At 41.5% G+C, this 24047-nt stretch overlaps 1 protein-coding gene across 1 annotated transcript in view; it reads left to right on the top strand.

Annotated features, from left to right (window-relative positions):
* Positions 1 to 24047, top strand: part of ASXL3 (ASXL transcriptional regulator 3) — a 259194-nt gene that overhangs the window by 91752 nt on the left and 143395 nt on the right. Inside the window, exons 3-5 of the mRNA XM_078687356.1 lie at positions 7560 to 7668; positions 14151 to 14210; positions 15125 to 15236. Coding sequence (XP_078543482.1) covers positions 7560 to 7668; positions 14151 to 14210; positions 15125 to 15236 — 281 coding nt within the window. The remainder of the gene's footprint in view (positions 1 to 7559; positions 7669 to 14150; positions 14211 to 15124; positions 15237 to 24047) is intronic.

The following is a 24047-nucleotide window of genomic DNA, read 5'->3' as shown; positions in this document are numbered from 1 at the left end:
GAAGAACTGAGCTTGAAGGAGCTGGATTTTAAAGCTAAGTCCAGAACAGATTGTGGCAGCATTTATTCAGTACAATCAGAAGGAAAGGTATACAAACCCAAAAGTCTGGTGCCTGGTTATGGAATTGGGAAACAACATAGATTGGTAGTTTCAGACCTATGAGATTGCTTTGCAGATGCAAGAGATTCCAGAGAGGGATTGGAGTGCAGGTTTGTGGAAGCATTTCATAGGAGGAAGGAAGCCCTGGTCAGGAGATATGGTCTGACCTCATAACACTACAGGAAAATGTTTTGGGAAAGTGTGTAAATTGGACGTCCGACTTGGGTGGTGTTTTGAATCTTTCTGCAGAGCACTGGATGATTGGGTGGGCAGGGCCCCAACAGAAGAAGGAGGGGGCATAAATAAAAGTAAAGAGTTCTCGAAACTGCAACAAACTAGTTTTCAGGTTAAGGATTCCCAACCCCCTGTTAAGAAGAAGAGTTGGTTCCCTTCAGGAAAGCCTGCGGTGAAGGCACCCCTGAAGTGCTTCGCTTTTAATCCGGAAGGGCACTACCAGGGGGATCACAAGTGTCCCAAGCAAATGCAGCCCCCTCACTGGTGGGCAGTCACTGGGGATGGCGAGTGTAGCGCTTGGGGAGGAGTTGGTCCCATCTAGTGGTGTGGGGTAGCAGAGATGATCCTAGTTTCCCTTAGTGAGCGCAAAATGGTCCAGAATACCGTCATGCCTGACAACACTAGGAAGTACAGGCAGTGGGTGAACCTCAATGGGAGAAGGGTGGAGGCTCTGAGAGACACAGGAGCCAGCATGACAACCGTACAGTGATACCTGATGTCCTCAGAGCAGGTAGACCCTAATGTGGTCCACCAAGAAGTTGCTGTAGACAACAGTGAGCACCAATGTTTGGTGGCTCAGGTTCCCTTTAAATGGGGGGAGGGTGGTCCCCGGTTCCTTGAGGGTAGCTGTGAATCCATCCATGCCTGTGGATTGCCTGCTGGGTAACAACATAGAGCATACCGCCTGGAAGGAGGTGGAGCTCAGATCGCACTTGGAGATGGGATAGCCTGAGTAGGTGTGCCTGACCACAAGGTCCATGGCAACACATGAAGGTGGTCATAAGGACCTGGAGCCTGAAAGAATGGTCCAGGTTTCTGGCGGGAAGAGAATGGGCAAGGGGCGCGGGAAACCCACCCCTGAAATTTGCACTGTCCAGGAGGGGGCTGAACCAGAGGTGTGATGATTTGGAACTATCCTAGCATATCATCAAAGTGGGTCTAGCCCCTGCAGATTCAGTTGTCAGAGCTCTATAACCCTGCACCATCACGCCTAGCCTCCGTTTCTAATAGTTTCTCGGGTGATGTCCAGTCCACATGGATGGATATGCCATTTAATGGTCAGCTTCTTGAAACAATCTAAGTCTTTGTGAGCCACTGCATGGTTTCTAGGACTTCCGTCCATGACAAAAGACTTCTGCCAGTTTTGGAAATTTTAGGGCTTTTCTACGGGGGTTCCAGTACAGACAGCACCAGCTCACACAGGGCCACCAAACAGCAGCGGAATCTCTTTGCGCAGTAATGCAAGAGCAGATGCTGGACCTGACTATAATCGAAAGCCCTCTCCCGTGGCTCATACAACTTCAATAAGGTACAGTACCTTTTTTAGAATTTTGGTAGGCAATCTCGCTTCCCTTCCTCAGAATAAAGCGTACTCTAGTCGATCTAAAACAGACTGCACCGATTATGTAAAAACGAGCAGCTCCACAATAGTCTCCAAAAGAGCAAGATAGTGATGCTCAAGATGAGGCACAATTCATCTAACACAACACTTTATTAATCAAATCTGTATCTGAAGGAGCTTCCAAGAAGTGCCATTGCATTAGCTCTCACCCACGGTCAACTGTTAATATCTTCAAACAGTTACATTATTTTATCTATGCTGTCATGGCTTTATACCTAGATAAAAACAATACATAGACTACTACAGATTCCAATGTTTTTGACGGAAGCTCGGCTTCCAGTCCTGACAATTCTACACCTGGTGGGTCTGCTGGTTTCCTGGATCCTCCTGGACATGAACACATGCATGCTTATACATGAGGGCCCTCCAGGTGTGCCTTTGTTGGCAGTGACTCCAGCGTGAGGGAGATCTGATGGACTCTGTTATAATTTCAGGGACACTGCAGTAGATTTGGAGTGGTGTTGTTGGAGGAGTGCCTAATTCAAGGGAATGTTCTTTTGTCACCTATATGGCGGTAGCCACTGTGCATATGGATGCACTCGCCCTTCGGTAGGGTGCACTTCTAGGGGAACAGGTGATCAGAGGCATCTGGTCGAGCTCAGTGTGATTCAGGTGGGGCTCAATGCCTTCTCTCTTTCCTTCGTGGACAGTCCGTCCATATCTTGACTGACAATATGACTGTGATGTGGTATGTTTGCAAAAAAGGAGTGTGTCACCCTCTCTCAGTTCTTAATTTGTAAAAGAAGGAGTCTCTATGGCTAAGGCTTCACTCAGAAGCCCGGGGCTATTAAATATTAGTGTGCCGAATACCAAGGCTGAGTAATCTTTAATCCACCTCATGCTTTTCTAATCCACTACAAGAACCCCCCATTCCCCGTTAACTAACTTGCAGGTATCTCCTTTCTCCCTTTGTGTTGGTTGTTCTGACTTTCACTTCCTCCTCTTTTCTCCGTTGTGGGGTTTTCCCTCTCTTGTTCTATGGAAATATCTGATCAGTAAAAATAAGTGCCAGTCCCCATAAATGAGTGCCAATGTCCTCCACCAGCTCAAATTAAGCACGGCTTTGTCTGTGAGGAAGCATTGAGTCTCAGGATTTGGATGCTTCTGCATGAAATTTGGCAGTCGGCAACCATCTGGCTGAGTCACTGAACACCAAGGTCGTCTGCCTCAGTCATCATCACCTTGCCATCCACGATTGACACCCGTATCCAGAAGTAGTTGAAGACATTTTTGTCTGGTGGGGCATGCCTCAGGTGGATCTCTTGGCTGGTCATAACCATGCACATTGCCGGGTATTCTGTGCCCTCAAGTATCTGTTGCATTAAGCCTTGTTGGGACGTATTTCAGTTGAAGTTTTAATTTTCCACCTAAAGTACTAGTTTGCTGCTATACCATGGATTCCTTGGGTTCTGAGTAAGACTTGCCAAGACTGGGCAAAGTCATCTTCATCGCCACAGACATGCTGAGAATGGTGTTCTACGCACCTCTCTCTCTCACTGTGTCCCCTTCTCTGTCTTACTTTCAAGGCAGACCTCCTCACTCTGTAGGAGAGTCAAGTTCTGCACCCCAACCCCCCAGAGTCTCCACCTTCATGCTTTGACATTGAATGACTGCACCTGAGCTCTTTATAGCTGTCCTATCTGTTGGTCTATTCCAGGAGGTGAAACTGATTTGTCGCTTGGTCTGGTGAACAACAAATTGACCCATTGAAGACTCATCTGTCTGAGATCCTTCACTTTGTGCTTGCACTGGCACAGCTGGTCTGTGCAGTGGGCATCGTGCAGCCTTGCCTGTGTTTCTGTGTCTCTCAGATCAGCTGTCCCTCTTTAGGTTTACCTGTTGTGATGAGATTCCTTAAGGGACTGACAAATGTGTTTCCCCCAATGAGAACTGAATCTGGATTTGACCTTTTAATGCATGCTCACTTTGAATCACTCCACAGTTATCAGGTGCATTTAATGACTCAAGATCGTTATTCTGGTTACCATTACTAAAATAAACTGTGCCAGTGAGTGGCAGTGAGCGTCTGCCCACTGTTCACATGTGTCTTCTTGGACAAGCTTGTCCTTGGAATTATATGACTTTCCTCCCCAAGGTGGAATTTTCTTCTCGGACAATCCACTCATCATCGTTCTTTTCATGCTGCACCCCATCCAACCAAAGAGGTCGAGCGGTTGCACCGACTGGACCACAGTTGTTTAGTGTGCTAATATAATGAATACACAAAATCGGTAAGGCCTGATGACCAAGCTCTTCATAGAGTACACGAGCAACAGGAAGGGTAAGGTTGCCACAAAGAGGATTTTCTGTTTTTGTATATTACTGCCTGAGGGAGTCCAGGCCCAATCCAGGTAAATCTTCTGCAGCAGCCTTTGTCAGGGAGGTTTCTGTTGCTAAGATGTGCAGGGTAGCTACATGGGCTTCCCTTCAAACTTTCATCAAAAGGGGTGAGGCGGTATGGCCATTTTGCACGCTCAGTCCTATGGCATTTAGTCTTCTGAACATTCTTTCAGACACTCCACTGGGTAGGGTTCTGCTTGGGAATCTATTCAAAAGATGAAGAATCTGCAGGAAGAAGTATCCATCAGATAAAGTTATTTCCTTCTGTGACGATCTTTATAGTGGATACCTGCAGATTCCTTACCAATCCCGCCAACCTCCCCATTCTGAAGGCCATCATAGGCCAATTAATAAAGTTCCAAATTAGTTTACTGCAGCGCACCACTGTAATTCTTGGCTTCTTTTCTCCCCTCTGCACTTCCGGCATCAAGGTAGATTCGGCTTCACCTACTCAAGTGGTGAGGATTCTGCAGGTAGATGAAGCGTCCACCAGAAAGATTGTTACAGCAGACAAGTTATTTTTCTCACTACTTTCTTCTCTTATATGCAGATATTCTGTGCCTATTCTGTCACACACCCCTCAGTTCATGGAACTGAAAATAATTGTGGCCAAATAATATATTATTTAAAGCAACTGTAACAATAAATGCACATTCACACAATGAACACTACTCGCAAAGTTCAAATTTCATTTTATTACACAGTACAGCGAATTTGAAGCAGTGAAAGTACCTTTTAATGCCTCACAATTTGCATTTTACAAGGAGTTTACATTGAAACAATATTCCTAATAGCCATGCAGCCTCTTCAGTGTAATTTCACCGTGGTGCACAAGTCTAACTTAATGCATGCTGGTTTTGGTTGAATACTTTAAAAAAGAAAATGCACATCAAAATTCCATGGCATTAAAGCCATTCATACTGAGGTGCAGTGTAATATGATGATTATTACTATTCCTGAGAGAGGGGAAGGGCATCACCAATCACTCAAGACTTGGCCTTTTTCATGAGTCCCCTGACTCAACAATGCTCTTAAATTGCATAACTCAAGGTACGTGAATAAAGATTGTTAATTGAATTATTTTGAACTGCATCATCTTAGTTATGAGATTTTATTTTACCCCTAGTTATTGCCTATTGAGCGAGAAACATGTTTTGTGACTGCAGAGCATATGCAGATTGTAAGTCTGCTCCACTCCAGTGGAATGTATAAAACCATTGCATTTCTTTTAAGTTGCTGTTAAAGCTATGTATGAAATAACGTTTATCAGTCAATATCTTATCTTGACTTATAAAGCGCATATCTACTATAAGGCTTCCTAGTGCGGTGAGTCAAAAACGTGCCATAGATAATTATGGTGTAGCCACGTTTTAAGACTTTTCCTGAATTTGGCCTCATCTAACTCAGTTCTCAGACTGATTGGCGATGTGTTCAACAGTTTGGGGGAGAGATAAGAGAAAGATCTTCCACCCCATTTGGCCTTCTGAGTGCGTGGAACTGTTAGAAGACCCGTGTTGGTGGATCTCAAAGTCCTAATCAGAATGTAGGCGGGTCAGTAGGGCTCTAATCATACGATGGCCCTTCCCTTTCTTGGTTGAGGGACCTTTGGGTATCTCCTAGATGGTTCTGGTACCAGCGTTCTGCGTAGCCTCTTTTGGACTTCTTTGGGAGAGCTGTGATATAGCGAGATTGTGCTGCATAATTAAATCCTTATAAGGTCCCAAAGGCGAGACATATTGACTATGCCAATGCTTGTTTTACTTGGACTTCCTTCGACCGAGTATTGCCCAACAACATTTCAAGACTTTTTTGTATGGGATGACTGAATGGGTAGTGTCCCTAAACAGTTTGGCCAACTCAGTAGTGTCATTGGGGGGAGGTTATTTTTCTAGTGCCATCAGTTCGGTTTTGTACCCATTTAATTTCAGTGAGCAGCTTGCCATCCAATGGCCCACTTTCTCAAGGCATGGGCTTAACTGAGGCTGAGAACCTTGATTGGGCAGGGGAGCCGACAAGCTGAGTATCGTCCGCATAGGAGACGAAGGACACTCTCGATTCCTTGACAATGGAGGCCAATGGTCTGAAATAGATATTTAAAAGAGTAGGGCTGAGTGCAGAATACTGTTGTTTATATATAAGAGGGAACAGTACGTTTTTGCATTGATGAAATTGAAAACCGGTGCCTGTAAAATTTAATTTAAAATTATATGCTTAATAAATGTCAGACATACTTTCTCTTTGAGATCCTTTCATTCCTTGTAACCGTCTTTTCGCTTATCGCTGGTTTGTAATGCCATTTTTCGGTGGTGTTTGGGGGGTAGCTCTTGTTTTTAGGTAGCCCTTGTATTGAATGCACATTGATTGCCTTATAATTAATTTTTGTGTTATGTGATTGTTTTTTTCAATAATTTGCTTCATTGGATTTGATTATTCATGCTCGTACTCTATCTCTTGTGAAGCCCTGTTGCCGTTCTATAGCAATTAAACTGTTAACAAACATGAGTTAATTAAATATAATTTAGTTTTATTTATTTATTTATTAGTTTGAGAGTTTTATATAGCGCTAACTAGACCCGAAGGTATCAAAGCGCTTTACAACAGTAAATGTTCACAGCGAAGATAACCGGTTTAGTGGACATGTATTATATCGCTTCCTAGGTACTAGAGGGGATTTATAATACTCCAATAACATTATTTTACATAGTGCCCTGGTTAATATGTACTGCAATATTTCATTTTAATGTGCTATTTATTTCTTCGTGATTATAGGGTCTGATTAAATTTACATTGCGAAGAAATAGCATGTATGTTACCTACCTCCATGCAACTCTCTCTGTATGAGCCGGGGGCATGTTTATTCCTGCATCTTTGGTCATTACTTATACAACTGTGTGGTAATAACAATAATATAAGCCCAAACAAGAAGGGACTTAATGTGCAAGGACGGACAAACATGCCTCGCATTGTAAGACGTGACTGTCCGACGACAACATTCTTCTGTGTAAAGCATGTGTAAAAATGTTTGTGGGACTGTAACCTTGACAGGCCTGTCATTTAAAACCAACCGTCTTGGGACTCTGGTCTTTTTAAGCCCTTTTGTCAAGTGTTGCAGAACAGTACTCCAACACGCGTTGGTTTAATCTATTTCAATTGCATTCTCACGAAATGTGCCGAAGGAAGGCTGTACACCAATAGTTAATGAGTAATTTGCATAAATATGTAGATTGCTGTTCGTGTGTGCATAAATCATAATTGCAATTCACAGACTCTTTGCCTGAAGCCTGTGGGATAGATGCTTATGGTTATGTTTGGTGGTACCTTGGTACTGTAATGTAGATGTTGTTGAGGTTGGGAGAGCAGTTGAAAGAGTAAACCATGAGTAAAAAACAAAAACGAGAAAATTGAGGGAAAAGAGTATTGTAAAAGGCACTCAATTTGCAGTGTTTCATTTTTGTTTTCTTTCTTTATTCTTTTTTTTTTCCAGCGGAACCTCTCCATTAGCTTGTCTGAATGCAATGCTTCATACTAACACACGTGTGGGTGATGGAACTTTCTGCAAAATTCCTGGCAAGTCAGGACTCTATGCTCTTAAAGTAAGTCGAATTATTTCTGCGTCTTGAATGTAAAGTAAAGGGTTTTAAATTTGCGTTTTATGTTAGGCATTTCACAACTTTTAACAAACGTTGGGGGGGGGAGATAGGAGAAGGAAATGAGCTGCTACAAATTTCACTGATTTGAGATGTCTTGATGAATATCAGGTGTTACCATACAGCCCTTTACATTGTGATTTGTTACATCGCTGTTTTTACACCTGTTGTACAACCCATTGTTTTCCCACATTGTACCTTACCATGCAAATGGGCTGGTAAGTATTGTCTTCTTTTTCCTAAATGTTTATTTGGGGAAAACCCCTAAACCCCTCTTGTGTAGTGAGTGTGTATTTTTTTAATATATATAAATATGAATAAAATAAGTATTTAAAAATAACCTCTCTACCCTAAGCCCTAAAATTTTTTTTTTTTTAAATGTAATTTCCCCCTGGCCAAACTCCAAACCTAAATAAACCCTTAATAATCCTGTACCCCTACCCTTCTCTCAAACCTAAAAACCCCTTGCTAATCCCTTTCCCTTTCCATTCATGAACTCTAAAAAAACCTTTGCGACCCTTTAGTCTTACCCTTTCCTTCTGCCCCTAATCCATTCACTACCTATTTCCCCTACCAACCCCTACAACTTTTTTAAAGACCTAACAGATATATTTAGATATTTAATTGTGTGTTTGTGCACATAAATATGTACACACCCACATACATATATATAAATCTATATACACACACATACATATATAAGTACACACACAAATATAGTTACACACACACACACACACACATATATATAAACAAACACACAATCATATATACACACACACATACATATATGTGTGTTTACTAGGTCTTTTTTTATTTTTAAAAAGTACCTGCGTGGTAATGTACAGCGTTGTATAGTTACCATTCAAATAAGCTGCGTGGAACTTACCTGCATGGTAAAAACTGTGTGGTAAAGGTGCTGGGTGGTAAAATATCTAGCTTGATAATTGATGTGTAATGAGTGTATGCTATGCATGTGTTTTGGAAAACAAAATCAGCACAGTCTTTTTGTTTCCAGAGCCCATGAGATTAGGATATGCAGCCAAGATTAAGGTTTAATTTCTAAGACATGCAGGGAAATTGGTTCTCGCTCTAGGGCAACAAGTATGGTGTTATCAGATTCCCAGTCCCTTCCCCTCGCAGAGTGAACAGATTAAGGTAGAAGATGGACTTAATAGAGAGCCAACACACCTTCTGGCTAAATGTACACTCATTTTGACTAATTTTCAGTGATGTTCTGTCTCGGTAAATGCAAAAGAGTCATGAATAATACTGATCCCCTTCTATCCAAAGAGGCCAATAATGGCTATTGTCTTTCTGTTGAATACTGTCCTCTCTTCCTCCAGAGCTACCTTGCCAGACCCCTAATAGACAAGTATTTTTGCAGCATTAAATGTCTTCAAGGTTCACATATGCTTTGCAAAATTCCATTATCTAGTGGTTGGGTCTGAGTGGCTTTGTTTTCCTAAAAGCTTTTCAAAGCTTGTGGTGGGAGTCGACAAAGGTGGAGTCCCCATATAACACTAACCGTAATCCCACAATATGAAGTTCAATACCCAGCATGTAAAGGTCCTACAATATGAAGCCAGGTACCCAGCATGTAAAAGTAGCTTCCAGAGCAGTAGCTAGGACAGTCCACCATGCTGGTGTAAGAGAAGACTGGTAGCAGATAGGAGCATTTTGGACGAGGCATAGAGGAATAAAAGTACGGTGAACAGTGTCTCAGAGGCATGCAAAAACATCAATGCTAGCTGGAGCTGAGGGAATATGAACAAAAGACCGGGCTGAGCAGAGAGAAGACATGCTCTGTAGTTGTTTTTGTTTGAAGCCAATGTTACTTTTTCATCTTTAACATTCAATGAATATGACGCAAAACTTCGAACTTGTTATCAAGCAGAAAGAACAACATATCATAAAATGTTGTGATGCATAGCCTAGCTTTTTTTTTATAGAAGTGCAGCTGGCATATCGCCACACGTCTTCCTGCACACCAGGAAGCTTAGAAATCTTGGCCTCTGCAGAAATACCCAAGATGGAGGAAACTGGCATTTCTCAACTTTTTTGTCTGGAAACTAGGACTCCTGTGAACATCCCTACTCAGCAAGCACCTACATGCACCAGATAACTAATGTATGTGTAACTACTGCTGAGGCATCTCACTAACAAGGACTCAGTGCTATGTAAAACAGATATGTTGAAAATCCTGACTATCATGGCTTCAGTGCAGGGTGATAGATCCTTGGGGCATACATTTGGCTGGTATCAGTTATACATATAAATGGTGTGGGGGGGGCTAACCGCCTAAGACAGGGCCTGCTTAACCCGGAGGCTCCTGGACTCGGGCAGAGTAATCTGTCGAAAAACACCCACTGGGCTCATCTTCGGGACACTGCCGCTACTCTGGAAGTCTCAACAGCTTGGTGGACCCGGCTTGGCGATCTGTAACATGACAGCGGCGGATGGACACAACAAAATCTGCTCACCTGCATGCAGGGTTGAAGATGGCGGCTGGACTTGTGTAAGCCCCAGAACCTCGGGCGGGTTGGAGGGACCGGCCTAACTGTCCACTAATACCCCTTGGACAGCTAGTCTCCACATAGCAATGTCCATGACCTGGGAACCCGACCACTGGGCTCTGCACTGAAGGTTTAGGTGAGGAGCAGCGTGGCAAGGGCCTAAGAGATTATGGTACGCCTGCCCGCACCACTGAGACTCGCCTGGGGGATTTTTTTTGTTTCCATTGGCAAGGGGGCCTGATAGCCTCAATGAACGTTGTTCCCTGCTCAACTCAAGGTGATCCACGAACAGCACGCTTTCTTTTTTGATTCTCTGGAAAATGCTTGGAACTGGCTGGAACACCACTTTCCAGATCCACTGTCATTCTGAGCCAAGCGTGCACTGCGGAGAAAATGATGGGGTGCCCCCAATCGGGGTTGCTCGATTGTGGCTCCCGCCCCACAGCAGGTCCCTGAGGGGCAGCATGCAGCAATTTACTCAGCGGCCTCCTTGAGACTCAACAAGAAACCCATCGGCTCCAGCTCGACACAAGACAGAATATCAACTCAGACTCTGCCAGCAGTATGGCCCTGTTTCTCCCGATCACCCCGCAAATGACATGATGCATGGCTTGCCGGGCTGATGGGCGTGAGTAAAGTGTATGCAATTACGCCTTTCTTTTCAGACACTGTCTATAGCAACGAATCTTTGACTTCACCACCTAATCTCAAACTACCCCAGAGGTACAAAACTTCATGCACCTTATGCGAAAGCAATTATTTTTCAATGGTTGATATGTCATTGCTGGTTATTATGTGTGATCTAGTGCTGACTAATTGCTGGACCAAGTCTTCAGGGTTGGGAGTTTACTGTTTGATACTGTCACCTATGTCACCATTTGGGGGGGACTGCCACACATGATGGAGGGATGGCTAATGAGGGAGGGGGATAGCCCTTGGTTCAGAAAAGATGACTACAATATTGAATGCCTACAACATCATAACTTGGAATGTGCGTGGATTGTGTTCTGTGTACGGGAGACACAGGATTTTGGAACAACTAAATAGGTGTTATGCTCACATAAAATTCATGCATGAGACCCACCTCACCACTCATGAAGTCCAGAAGTTGCGTAGAGAATGACGAGGGCAATTATTTCATACCTCTTATTCTACCTTTGCTCGGGGCGCTGCAATCTGGCTCTGGGCGGCTTTCCCTTTTGCAATCCTAGACCCCAGGTTAGATTTGCTGTGATGTTATGGCCTAGTAAGGGGGACACTGGACGAAGCCCCAATTGTATTTGGGTGCATATATGCACCCAATACAGAGCAGGATGTTTCTTGTCCCATCTATCCTCAAAACTGGCAAACTGGGCTGCGTATCCCTTGATGCAGGGAGGTGACTTTAATGCAGTCCTAGATAACTACCTTAGATCGATCTCATCCCACCTTTCCCGGCGCTGCACTGATACATCAGTCCAAGGCACTGAAACAATGGAGGGAGGGTTGGAATCTCTCAGGTATATGATGGAGTTGGAATGCTGCAGTGATCGAATATTCCTACTCATACCTCCATGCACTTCACTCTCGCCTGGACAGGTTTCTCTGTCTCCTCACGGTCCTACCTAACATGACACATACCGCACACTTAGGGAAGACCATTTCCGATCACATTCCTGTAGAAATAACACTATCTTGGAGACATGTTTTGGCCCACATGGCGCCTGCAGCTGACGCTCCTGGAGGATGTTGTTTTTAGGGAGACACTTGCCATTACTATAGGTACGTATTTCATGGAGAATTGTGGCACTGTCTCTTCTCCACTAGTGGAGTGGGAGGCTTTTAAGGTCCTGTGCTTCCAGTTTAATGATACTCCAATAGTACCACATTGTGTTTCATAGATGTGGCTCTAGGAAATCCTCGACGGCCCCACAGTTAGATAAATGATGGGAGGAATTGGCCCAATGGGGGCCCACAGAGAGTGAAGCCCTCATTCGGGAGGAATACCGGGGCCTCCACTGGAAAACCATGTCCCTAGAATGGGATGCTTTGGTGAAGGGTTTCAAAGCGCTGGATATGACACCCGACTGAGCATCAATTGCATACCACTTTATCATGATCACCTTGAATCAGGTCATTCTGATAATATCCCCCATTTCACCAATCTCATGTGCTAACAACATTTCAGAGTTTCTTCAGGTTTGTAACCATGATACATGGTTCAGGAAGGTCTACACCTCTTCTGCTGGACCAGAGATGTCATCACTTTCATCTCCTCATACATTCCCTTAGAAACGCCATATACACTGCCTGCGGACCAGCATATACATAGGATCCCCAGATTAGGTGACATTCTATAGGTTGGTGGGGTAAGGGGGATATAGTTCAATGCTTATTTCTTTAATGCATATTATTTAAACTCTTAAGCATATACAATTTGAATGATGCTCTCTGTAACACTCTTTCATATGCTGTGTGCCATTCTCCTATCACTCATAAATGTGAGAACTGTCATATCTTTGAAAAATGCAATAAAGATTGTGTTAAAAAAAGTCAATAATACATATAAATATTCAAGAGATCAATAATTGGATTTCATCATATTATGAGATACTATTTTTAGACTTGCACAGTTCAGAGTTTGCCTTCGGTAGTAGTTCTTCATCAGTCATTGAATAGGGTATTGACCAACGCATTTTGATGTGATGCAGCAGACCACTAGCTTCTACACCCTTGTTTATTGTGGTCAGGACTGTCTTTGTGTAATCTTGTCTCTGCCTTCACAAAATGAATGAGACTGTCAGCCCAGCTCTAGTCACTGTCCTTGTCCGAGCCATTTTAATTAATTTGTTGCATTTGCTTCAGCTTTTTTACACCTTGGTCCTTAAAGATACTTGGTATGTAGTAACAAAAGATGAAGGTTGTTATAGTTAAAGATTGTATTCGGCCAGAAATGTGCCCAGACAGTAACAGCTGCGGCTGTTTCCAAGTTTGTCGTAGTGATATGTTGTAGCCCTTCAAGTTAACATCTGTTGCAGTCTTTACTGAGGACCCTGTATTCATGATGTAAAGATAAGGTATATAGCCACAGATTTTTCTAGAAGGTAGCGATCAGTAAAAATGTAGTAGATTTCCCTCACCCGGGACCTTGTTTATACTAAATAATTAACTACATACAGACCATGACTTTATGGTAACCTAATGATACACTCTCACACTACACCCAACTCTCGTCTGTTGGCTCCACAACATAACCTCAGTCTTCCTTTTCTACTTTTACCCTTCCTGTATTGTGCTCCCCAAAATCTTCACCATTGATCTTTGCTATGAGGTTCGTTATGCATGTATAGAATGAAGTACCACTGCATATGGAAAAATATATTTGGTGGTGGTTGAAGCTTTCTAAGGAAGTACTGATCATTAGGGATGCAAGAGAGTCAACTGAAATTAAAGCTGCCCATCACGTTTCTTAGCAATATCAAAAGGCACAGCTTGATTAAAACAAGGCACTTCCCGAAATTGTTGCCAATTCAAATCAACTGCACTTAGGTTAGTCGCACATTTATTAATTACTTTTGGGAATGTATGCTAACATATGTAGGCAGAGTTGGGCAACAGGCTATCCAGAATCCACAAATGAGCTAATTTCTCAACATTCCTTCTCACATAAGATGAGATCGGCTTAGCAAATTAACAACACATGTAACTTTGTTTTTCTAGAGACACATTGAATCCTCTTTGGTTGCGAACCTTAGAATTGGAGGAATAACATGCCTTTTTGTGGTAAATAGAATTCGAGAATACTGCCAAAGGGTAGGGGCTTGAAGTGCTAGTTTTCACTTGATCTTGGTTGCATGGATGATTTGTCTCCTGACAGTTCAAGATAAAGGTGTATGAAATGTAAAAGCATCTGTGTTTTTCACTCCCTACTAGGAGTTATTCAAGGCATGTGAGCCGATTGATGAAACTCCTGCCGAAGAACCATTACCACAGGTTGGTACTGTTGTCATATTACAGTATGTTCGCTAAATCCTGAGTGTACCTAAAAGGACATATTTTCTTTTATTTGGCTCCTCATTTTATTGATCCACAAGGCACAGAATGCAGAGAATGTGTGGTAATTAACATGCTTTACATTTAAGGGACACAATTTGGATTCCATCTGTATTCATATATTCAATGTTTAACAGGACGAGTTGCCCCCAGATAGTAAGCATTTAAAACTGCATTCACAAAGCACTTTGTGCATCTTTATTTTATTATGGTGCACAAAGGTACGAATATGTAGTGTGAATAGCAAAGCATGATTTACAGAATCTGGATTTGTGGTTTTTATGCCTGCAAATCCCATTTCTGATAATCCAGTCGTGTGTTGAATCTTCATTAGTCAAAATGGTCTAGGAGTGGGAAAAATTTAATTCTGAGGGGAAGATACAGGTCGTGGCCAGTGAGAAGGAAGTCAAGGACCACAGCCCTAATTTGTAGGTAGTCCTAAACCTTCCCACCAGTTCCAGCAAAGGCACCCCTATTTTTTGATTGTGGTGTAGATTAATGAATTTCTACAGAGGAATAATAATTTCACTGGAGAAAAAAGAAATTGAGGTGCTTTGTACAAATGACTATGACAATCTGGATTCCCACTGGCATACGCATGTGTTTCCGAATTGATAAATCTATAGCTATACGACTTTGGGGACTTCCCTTTACAAAAGGCTTGTTTTGGTGAGCAAATCTAGCTGAAACATATTTAATTCCTCTCTTTTGTGTTTGCTTTGATTTGGGCTATCAACATGCACCTTTAACAGCTTAACATGTGACACACACTGATAAATAGTGCATCACCTTTTCTCTGGTTGCTATTTCTGAATATTATGTTATTTTTATTGTTTTATGCCTTTCTTTAACAGAAAGAAGAATCAACCTGCTCAGATGAAGGAACGTTGGAGATAGGATGCGAGTCCGAGTTAGATAGCACTGAGATGGCAGACTCAAATAATAGTAATAGCGAAGAAAATGGAGGTAAATAGGATGAATGCCACTTTTACATAGAAAACTGCTTGAAAAAGTCTTACATTTTCTCCTTTTGCCTAAATAGGAAAATCATGCATATCTACATTAGGTTTCCGTGAGAGGCAGATGGATGTTTGCAGGGAGTAGCAAGTTGCTTGTCTTGTTCTTCGATCCAGCCTATTTAAATGCCAAATCTGGAAACATTTTAACCTAAATGACAGCTGGCAGTGATACCTTGATTAGCTTTGGTAAGCAGTACCAATGGCATTGTAATGCTTTCCAGCAAAGGCACTTCATCCTCCTTCTGAAGGCAGTGGTTGCCCCATGTGTTTTGTAGAAATCCCTATTGAAGCACAGTTGTGAGACTGCCACAAGAGTCCGTAAGAACTGGGTAACTAGCTTGCTCCAGATCCAATTATGAAAATTCTGATTTTATTAATAACAGCGTTAAAAGACTGGGACCTGAAATACAAAACACATTTTTTTTTTAAACTTTATTTTTCAGGTTTGTAATGTAACAGTTACAAAAGAAAATTACCCCCCCCCCCCCCCCCCCCTCAGATGGCATCATAACAGCACATGTATACAAATCGACATTCTCATTATGGCACTTTTTGGACATAGGCTTCACCTGGATATACTTAGATCCATGAGGAATAGTGGAATAACAGACAAATGAATAGGCATCATCGTGAGGAAATAACCAGACCTCGCACCATGCACTGTGCCAAATAAACCTTAGGAGACACCCCCCGCCTCCCCATCAGACCCCGATCCCTGTGCTGAGAATAATTTGCCACTGGTCCCTTCGGAATCGCTTTGGGAAGATTGCCCATTGCCAATCCTGAGATACACATGGCTCGCCAGGCAAGCAGGTCCTCTTGTAATTTCTCATCCCTCCTGGCGCTCTGCATATGTGTTTCTTTGGCTAGGGACCATTCTCTCACGTCTCTAAGCCATGTGGGTATCTCTGGGGCCCTCTGTCCCATCCAAGTTATAGCAACTCTGCGCCTGGCCAGCACCAACATCAGTTGCAGTAATTTATAACAAAGTTTCCGTTTCCTCGGCCTAGGGACCAACGCCAGTAAGAAATGTAAGGGTGTTAGTGTGATCTGGAGGCCTGTAGTGGCAGTTATGTGATCTACAACGCTTTCCCAAAAGCACCTAATTAACGGGCAGTCCCAGGCTAAGTGCAGGAAGCCCGCCTCCTCCGCGCTACATCTGGGGCAACTGTCCCCTCTGTCCTCAGAGTAACGACTCAACAGAATCAGAGTGAGGTAGGTACGGTGACAAAACACATTATTTAATTTGAAACTCTGTTGTAATGTTTTCTTTTCTCTTTCCCTCTTCAACCCCAAAGTTCAATTTCCCATGTTACAAACAAGTTAAATTCTCAAGATAACCCTCATGTCCGCTATCTTGTGTGAACACTCACATCAAGATACATCTCTGAATGTTATTTAACCTGCTCAGGAGTTAATTGTGTTTATTCATTTTATTAGGATACGTTCTAGATTACTCTTTTTATACTGTAACCTGAAGTAAAACATATTTCTCAGTACCCTATAAGTTACTAGATATGCGCTCAGTAATTTTTAGTTTTGCATTTTAGTTCCCCGAGGTTTTGACTATATAGCTTTGGGGTGGCATTGGGGTTAGTCAGTCTTATATTGGTGATGAATTAGAGAACACCAAATGGTGTAGCACGTTTCCAGAATAAAATCACAAAAAACATTTTTTTCTGTAAAGATCGTGCCCATTTTCACAAGAGGCTTCAAAATATGTGCGTGTGTAGTCATTGTGAAATCTTTATACTAAGATTAGAAAGTATGTACTAAAGTCATACAACTCTTTTATAGATATACAAAACAGCCATAACTTTCTGCATTTTTTTGAGGACCTTGCTTTTAAAAAGTAAGGTGTAAATATACTTTTCATGCAGCTGTCCGGTGTGATGATGCACACTATGCTTAACACTCCTGACTCTACTCTATATTTCAACAGTGTATCTTTCCTCTTTGTGTATGATTTTATTGTTTGTCACTATGCTGCTCTCTGTAAACGTGTTAAGCACTCTGATACCCGCAGGGTCAAGTTCGCACTGTATAAAACTAGCACATAAATAAATACTATGATAGTTACAACTCTTTGATAACACCTTGTATACACTGAATCATTCTGGGGCTCTCAAATTGGTAGTTCTAATGCTTTAATTGAGTATGCACAACATGTGTATGAGAAGCCAGTTTGTATTGTGAGGTATTATCATAGCATAGCGCATAGGCGTGTCCTGAACTTTTTACAGTGTTTACCAATTCTAGATTCACATTTTGTGAATAATTCTGCAACCTAATGGTTGGGTCTTGAAACTTTCTTCGATATATTTTTTTTCTTTTAGGCATCAATAACCGGTGGATCCTGTACACTGACAATATTGAGCATAAGCCCACAATGCCCCACTAATTAGTTTGCCATCTTCATTCTTTTTTCTGCCAATTGGTTCTCAAATGAAAGTTGGATGCCTGGGTGAACAGTCAATTTGCAATGCGCAGGTTATTTTGAAGATGACATTGGTTACTGAAAATTAAGAGAAAATACCAAGACACTTATCTTGTTGTCTTTGGCTCACTTGATGGCTTTCTGAATTGTGAAGTATTGTAAATATATTTTGCTCAAAGTGCCATTGAAAACTGGCAAAAGTCAATGGACAATTTTGTACTCTCAGAGCATATATCATTGCTGTCCTCTAGCTCTTTATTTATACCAAAGATCAAGATAGCTGGAGCAGAGTAGCGCTGGGCTTGTCACATTATTTCACAGTTTAAGAAACAGCCTGTAAGATTTGGGGTTTTCTGAGGAATAAGGTTCAAATGTGCTAGGGTGCACAGGTAAACAAGCACAGGAGTTAAAAAACAATGCTGAAAAAGATTGCACAAGGACGAGAAGCTTCCAACTTCCTAAGGCAATCAGGATTAAACAAAGACCAGGGAGGGTACACAACCTCCAACAAAGAAAACCTTGATGCAAGTGATCGAAGTTGAAATCTTGATTAGCTGACCAGTGTAGTAAACTGCAAGAGATGTCTTTAAGCCAAAATGGCAGCATTTTGCTAAAAAGAAAGATTTCAGTAAAGCATTGAGTGCTTTTGAAATTCCCACTAAGACATGCCTTGTGAGGTTTGAGACAGAAGGAGGTGAAGATAATATAACAATAGAGCAATTGCACCCAGTGCACACCACACCTAGACCAAAACTTGAGAGATGACATGCCAGAGGGAGATGACGCACGGCAACTTCGAGGGTTCGATGCTTGTGTGTATTTTGATGAGGATGAAGAGGATATTTATCAAAGTATGGACACTAATTAACCTCTGTAGCCCACAGAATTTAGATAATCTATGCCAGATAACCTGGTAATGTATCACATAGAGGCAAAAAGGGCACCTGAGACACCTCGGTTCTGGTTATTAAAGGAACAGCAGTCATCATGTTTTCATTTAGAAACCTGAGGCCAATTACTAAAGAGAAGTCAGTTTCTTCCAGTAATGTCAAGTAACCTTCAATAGGGATAGGAAGATTTCAGGAATCCATTACCTCCCAAGCAGTCACACAAAGGGGTGCAGTAAAAATATAAACCCTTACGCCATGGCTGTGTAGGGATTAAAATAACGTGGAAGCGGCCTCCTTGATTTGGCAACTGCAAAGAAAAAAGAGACAATACTGAGACATCCACAGTCATGCTTTGAATAAAGACAGCAAGTGGCTGGGTGCAGTTGCAAATACACAATGGAGCTACCTTAACTATGGAAAGTGTCTACTATCTAGCATTCCTGAGGCCACCTGGCACACCTGAAGATTATTCTTCATTTGCATGCTCACTTTCTCAAAGGTCCTTGACTGAAAAGCAAGATCAAGTCCTTTGGAGGCTCACACGAGATTTGTATCAGCAACAGATGAGGCTGGGATTTCAGTTGTGCAAAAAGTTAAATACGTGAGACCATGCTTCCTCCTTTTATTCCGTGAGGGTCTGGCACTCCATTCCAGTCCTGATTAACCGGTTGACATCCCTTACCATCTGCAGGAGGCAACATAAATATATCCTCTTCATACAGCATCTACTTTTTGTTTAATTGTACAGACCCATCTGAAAAAAGACACTTTCTCATACAGTCCTCTTCTAACCCTATCTTTGTTATCCATTCATCAAATCCGTTCCAACTTTACTGTCTTCTGGTCCCCCAGTACCAGGCAATCTGCAACACACGCTCTCCCGCTCCTGCCCTTTTCATTGGTCTTCCATTTTCTATACCCTTGCAGATTGAAGTCTCAACTCTGGCCTTTTCTTTTACGCCTTCAATGCCCCTTTTGCTTTCACACTCTTGTGTGAGAGAATGAATATTAAATTGCCCTTCCTTGGAGGCCGATCCTCTATTTGAGCAAGGACTGTGTATTGCAAATAGGAAATCTACTTGTGGAAATGAAGATTGATTTTTTACAAACCCCCCCTTAGGTTCTTTTCTTTTGCCTTTCCTTTGTAATTGTGTTGATTGATTCGAGATATTTATAATTGCAGACAATCCTTGCCTTTGTGCCCTTTTTCCTTAGGTTCAAATTCCTGACGTATGCAAGAAAATGTTATGTACCTCTCTTGCTCACTTCTGATAGGAATCTTATATGCAGTAGGGTGTTAGGGATGCCTCCTTGTCCGGATTTAACGTTCAGAGCTTTTCTAGTGGCCTCATCAGCCTCTCCACTACTTCACTAAGCTGATTGAATCAAAATTGCCCATCTTCTTGCATTTAGCTGATTCCTCTGTGCTGGATGCTTTATAGTTTAATGCAGTATGTAAAGTGGTGACTGTAAGATGCACATCCATAGTTTTATTTGTTGAAAGGATGATCATTCACTGTTTATCTAAAGTTTGTGAATTGAAATCCTACCACAAGAATTAATATTTTGATAGATATATTTGCCTTCTTGTCCACTGTTTTCTTATTCATTAGGCTCAAAAACACTACAAGAGGAAAAAGAGTTTCCATTTTTATATAATTACAAATTTTAAGAGGCTCTTACTCCATATATTTTAAGTAAAAGTTTAACATGCCTTGTGGCACCTTGTGGTTTGTTGGAGTAGACCCCCTAAGTGCGACTTCTAGACGTGGATCCTCTGCTCAGTGCACCACAGGACCCAAGCTTTACTTCAGTGATGATATCCTAGCTTGTTAAAATCTGTCTGGAGTTGCTTGTATTCCCTCCTGAAGGGGGCCTGCCCTTACAGTTTGCATTGGTCTAGTTGCTGTTGGAGCAGGACCAAGGTTGATTTACATATGGCTGTATAAGGTGGCATGGTGGACAAAGCAATGTTGGCTGGGTTGCAGTCCCAGGAGATTGCCAGTGGCTGAGATTATTTGAAGCATTTCTTCCATTACCTCGTTGTTGTAGTGTTAAAATGTGCTTCAAATAAGGTGAAAAGCTGTCCTATGATGTTGACATTTGCACAGTAATAACACTCTTTTACTTAGATTTTCTACTTCCTCTTCCCTATTCTCTTCCACTTGGCTCACTTTTTTCCCCTTCATATTTAATATTTTTTGGTTCTCAAAAAGTACAATATGCTGTGATAGTCTAAGGCGCTGAACTACTACTGTGTGGATATGCTCTTTGTGAAATGGTAGAATGCCATCCCTCACAATGAGGCTACCCAACAGCCAAAGTGGACTTACCTATTGGATCATGCTGTAAGTCGTAGTGGATGATGGAAGAAAAATGTGAATGACACAACTGTGGACCAATAGATAAAGACGGTTGGGCCCTATATTTAAGTATATTATATGCCTAATTTTAGTAAAATCAAAAGATGTTAGCTAATGCCAAACCCAAAAACAGTTACTTAGTCTAATTGTTTGTGATTTTTTTGAAGCCCTAAATTGCCAGTGTGTGAGAAGGACATAATCTTGTGCCTATTCCTCGAAATGAGAGATAAGTATGCCTTAAAGCATGAAGCATCAAGCATAAAGGCGTCATAGAAATCTGGAGAGTAGTCAACACCTTGTCTCTGAGCTGCACTTTTAGCCCAAGCTCCATTCAACTTTTTCTACAATTGATTATTTTACTTACAGACTAATATCTTATTCATTAGGAACTGCACATGAAGACCAAATCCCTTCTTGTATTCAGAACATGGTAAATGAAGCCTTAAATGATAGCCTTTCCTGACAAGAAGCTCAGGATCAGTGGTAATTGTATTTTTTAATTGCAAAGTGGTGATTGGAACCAAACTGATTTGCTTACCTGCCAGGAAAAGGAAAAATAAAGAAAAATTCTTTAAAAAGTACATTTGAGAACTTCGGAAAAAAGGAATAATTCAGAGGAACCCTATATTATAAGATGCATTATCATGGCATTCGTTATCTCGCAAAACAGCCAGGTATGTGACACTTGCACAGGGCCAGTCACTTTAGGATGGGGGTGAAAACAGAATGAGAAGCCTACATTTTTGCGAAAAGGAGTTGTAAAACAACCTAATAATACCTAGCATGTATGGTAAAGAGGGTGAGATCTGTTTTTTTTATGCCAGTCAAGGGTAGTTAACTGAGTAATACTCCAAAGACATTTTTAAGTTTTGCCTATTGACAAGACCTATTGTTTCCAAAGCCTATACGTACTTAGTGTGGCCTTTGGGTTAGATGGATCCTTTGACTGCTTCCTGGAGAAGAATATTTTTTATTGTTATTTTCATCACTTTATGTGCTTGTTTTTTTGCTCTCTCCTCCTGTTATTTCTGTCCCCCTCACTCTCTTCATTGCCCCTATCCCCGCTTCCAAGTGTTCAATGTCTTCCTCCCTCTGTTGAAGTTTCTAAACAAGAACCTGCAGCTGCAGTTTGCTGCTGAGCCGATTGCAACCTACTTTCCGCGTTGCCTGCACTTACTTATTCACTTTTGAATTTACTGTTCTTACATGTCTGTCTGCCATATTTGAATGGTAAATTAAAAATGGCAACACTTGTGTTCAAATGGCTTTTATTTAATACAAAACCCACTTCAAAGTTGCTAGCCACACACGTGCATGTGTCTTGATGGATGCTTGCAATTGGCAAAATGCATGGACTAAGACAGTAGCCTGGTCAAGTGAAAGGCTGCAATTGGCACACATAAGAAATAAAGTCTCTCTGGTGTGGTGTGCTTGCGGAAAAATTAATAAAATCTCCAATAGCTTAGTTCCCTGTATGAATTATGTGGAATTAATAACGCAACTATGATCCTCTAGCTAAACTAACTCTTCTTCCTTACTTGGTGTTAATTAGAGGCTACCTTGATGTCCCTTGAAGCCACAGGAATTAGCCAGGCGCTGTGACTTGATCAAAGTGTTTGTGCGTCCTTGATTCAAGGTGTATATAATTGTAACTAAAAAAGGTAAAAATCAACCACAGAGTGCCATCTAGTACAGTAATAATAGTGTCTCCCTGTCAGTGTCACATCCTGGCTAATGTAGTCTGGTTTCATCAATACCTCAACGCTCCACACCACACTCGTCTATGCATAGCACCTTGTGTCTGATACTTGTTGCTAGCTTCACACTGCATCCAAACATTTTTCATAAAGTCTGTGCCTAATATCATCGGTACCCACTAAAACATATATGCAAAGATCCTTTTGAAATTTAGGGCCACAAGATTTCAAAAGTAATAAGGAAGGTGATTGAATATGCTTACATTTGGTTCAATAATAGCAACCAAGGTACAAAGATCATCATGCAAGTTATACATTTATTGCAGTGGCTCAGAAGACACACCAGTGTGTCTTCTCTTGAACACAGACAAGTATAAGAAATTCAGTAGCATCCTGTATAATCATCTTTGTTCATTATTGTTGTGTATTCTCTAAAACATTTTCAAACATATTTCCAATCACATTGGGCCATCTCAGCCAGTGGCAGATCTGCTTATTTGCTCCTAAAGACAACCACATAATCATCTTACTGACACCTTGTCGGACAACCCAGATAAAGATAAATTATACTGTTTGAAAAGCACAAGAGCTGTCTTTTATTCTTATGTATTAGTCTGCTGCTGTAATTTTTGTAGATATTGTGTGTAGATTTCAATTGTAAAATATTGAATTAGTCTCCTTTTCCCAGAAGTGTTCCCACTCTGACGTAAATCACTATAATTAACTTTGTGTTCTAGCTTGTCCATTGAAGCGTCTGTTGATTCTTTTCTTCAATACTTAGCTTTTTGCTTTAGCAACCATCTTAGGAGGGGCAGTTTCAATTTCCTCTTAAATGCTAGTCTCAGTTGCTATTATTGTGAGATTGTCGAAATATTTAGCAGCCCCTTGTCTGTACATAAAAATGGTTGTCAAGAAATCTTTTTGGCAGAAGGAAGGGAAGTAATTATCTATTAACATTTATGACTATACTACTGAGTAGAGGGACTAAGACAAAGATGGTGTGCCCGTGGCAGTCCACATTAGAATATTTTCCAGTACCATAACATACTAAGCTGTGATTTCCTTAGCCCTCCAGTATTGTATACTTGTTGGCTCTTACCTGCTTGTTAACTTAGGAGCCCAATTACACCATAGAGGCTATACTATTTAAAAATAACTAGATCTACTTTTGCATATGTTGACTTAAAATGTAGCCCACACCTTGTAGTGCATTACTTGGATTAGACGTTCAGACTTCCACACTGACAGGTTGCAGATCCAGGAACTACAGAAAGCCTGCTAAGATAAATTTCGATTCCACCTTCTGCCTTGAGATGAAATAATGGAGTGTATAAAACAAGGAGTTTAGAGAAAGAGGCGTTGACTCATCAC

Source organism: Lissotriton helveticus, chromosome 4_1 (assembly GCF_964261635.1).
Source record: "Lissotriton helveticus chromosome 4_1, aLisHel1.1, whole genome shotgun sequence".
In the NCBI taxonomy this organism is placed as follows: Eukaryota; Metazoa; Chordata; class Amphibia; order Caudata; family Salamandridae; genus Lissotriton; species Lissotriton helveticus.
This window is presented reverse-complemented; position numbering and strand designations above follow the sequence as displayed.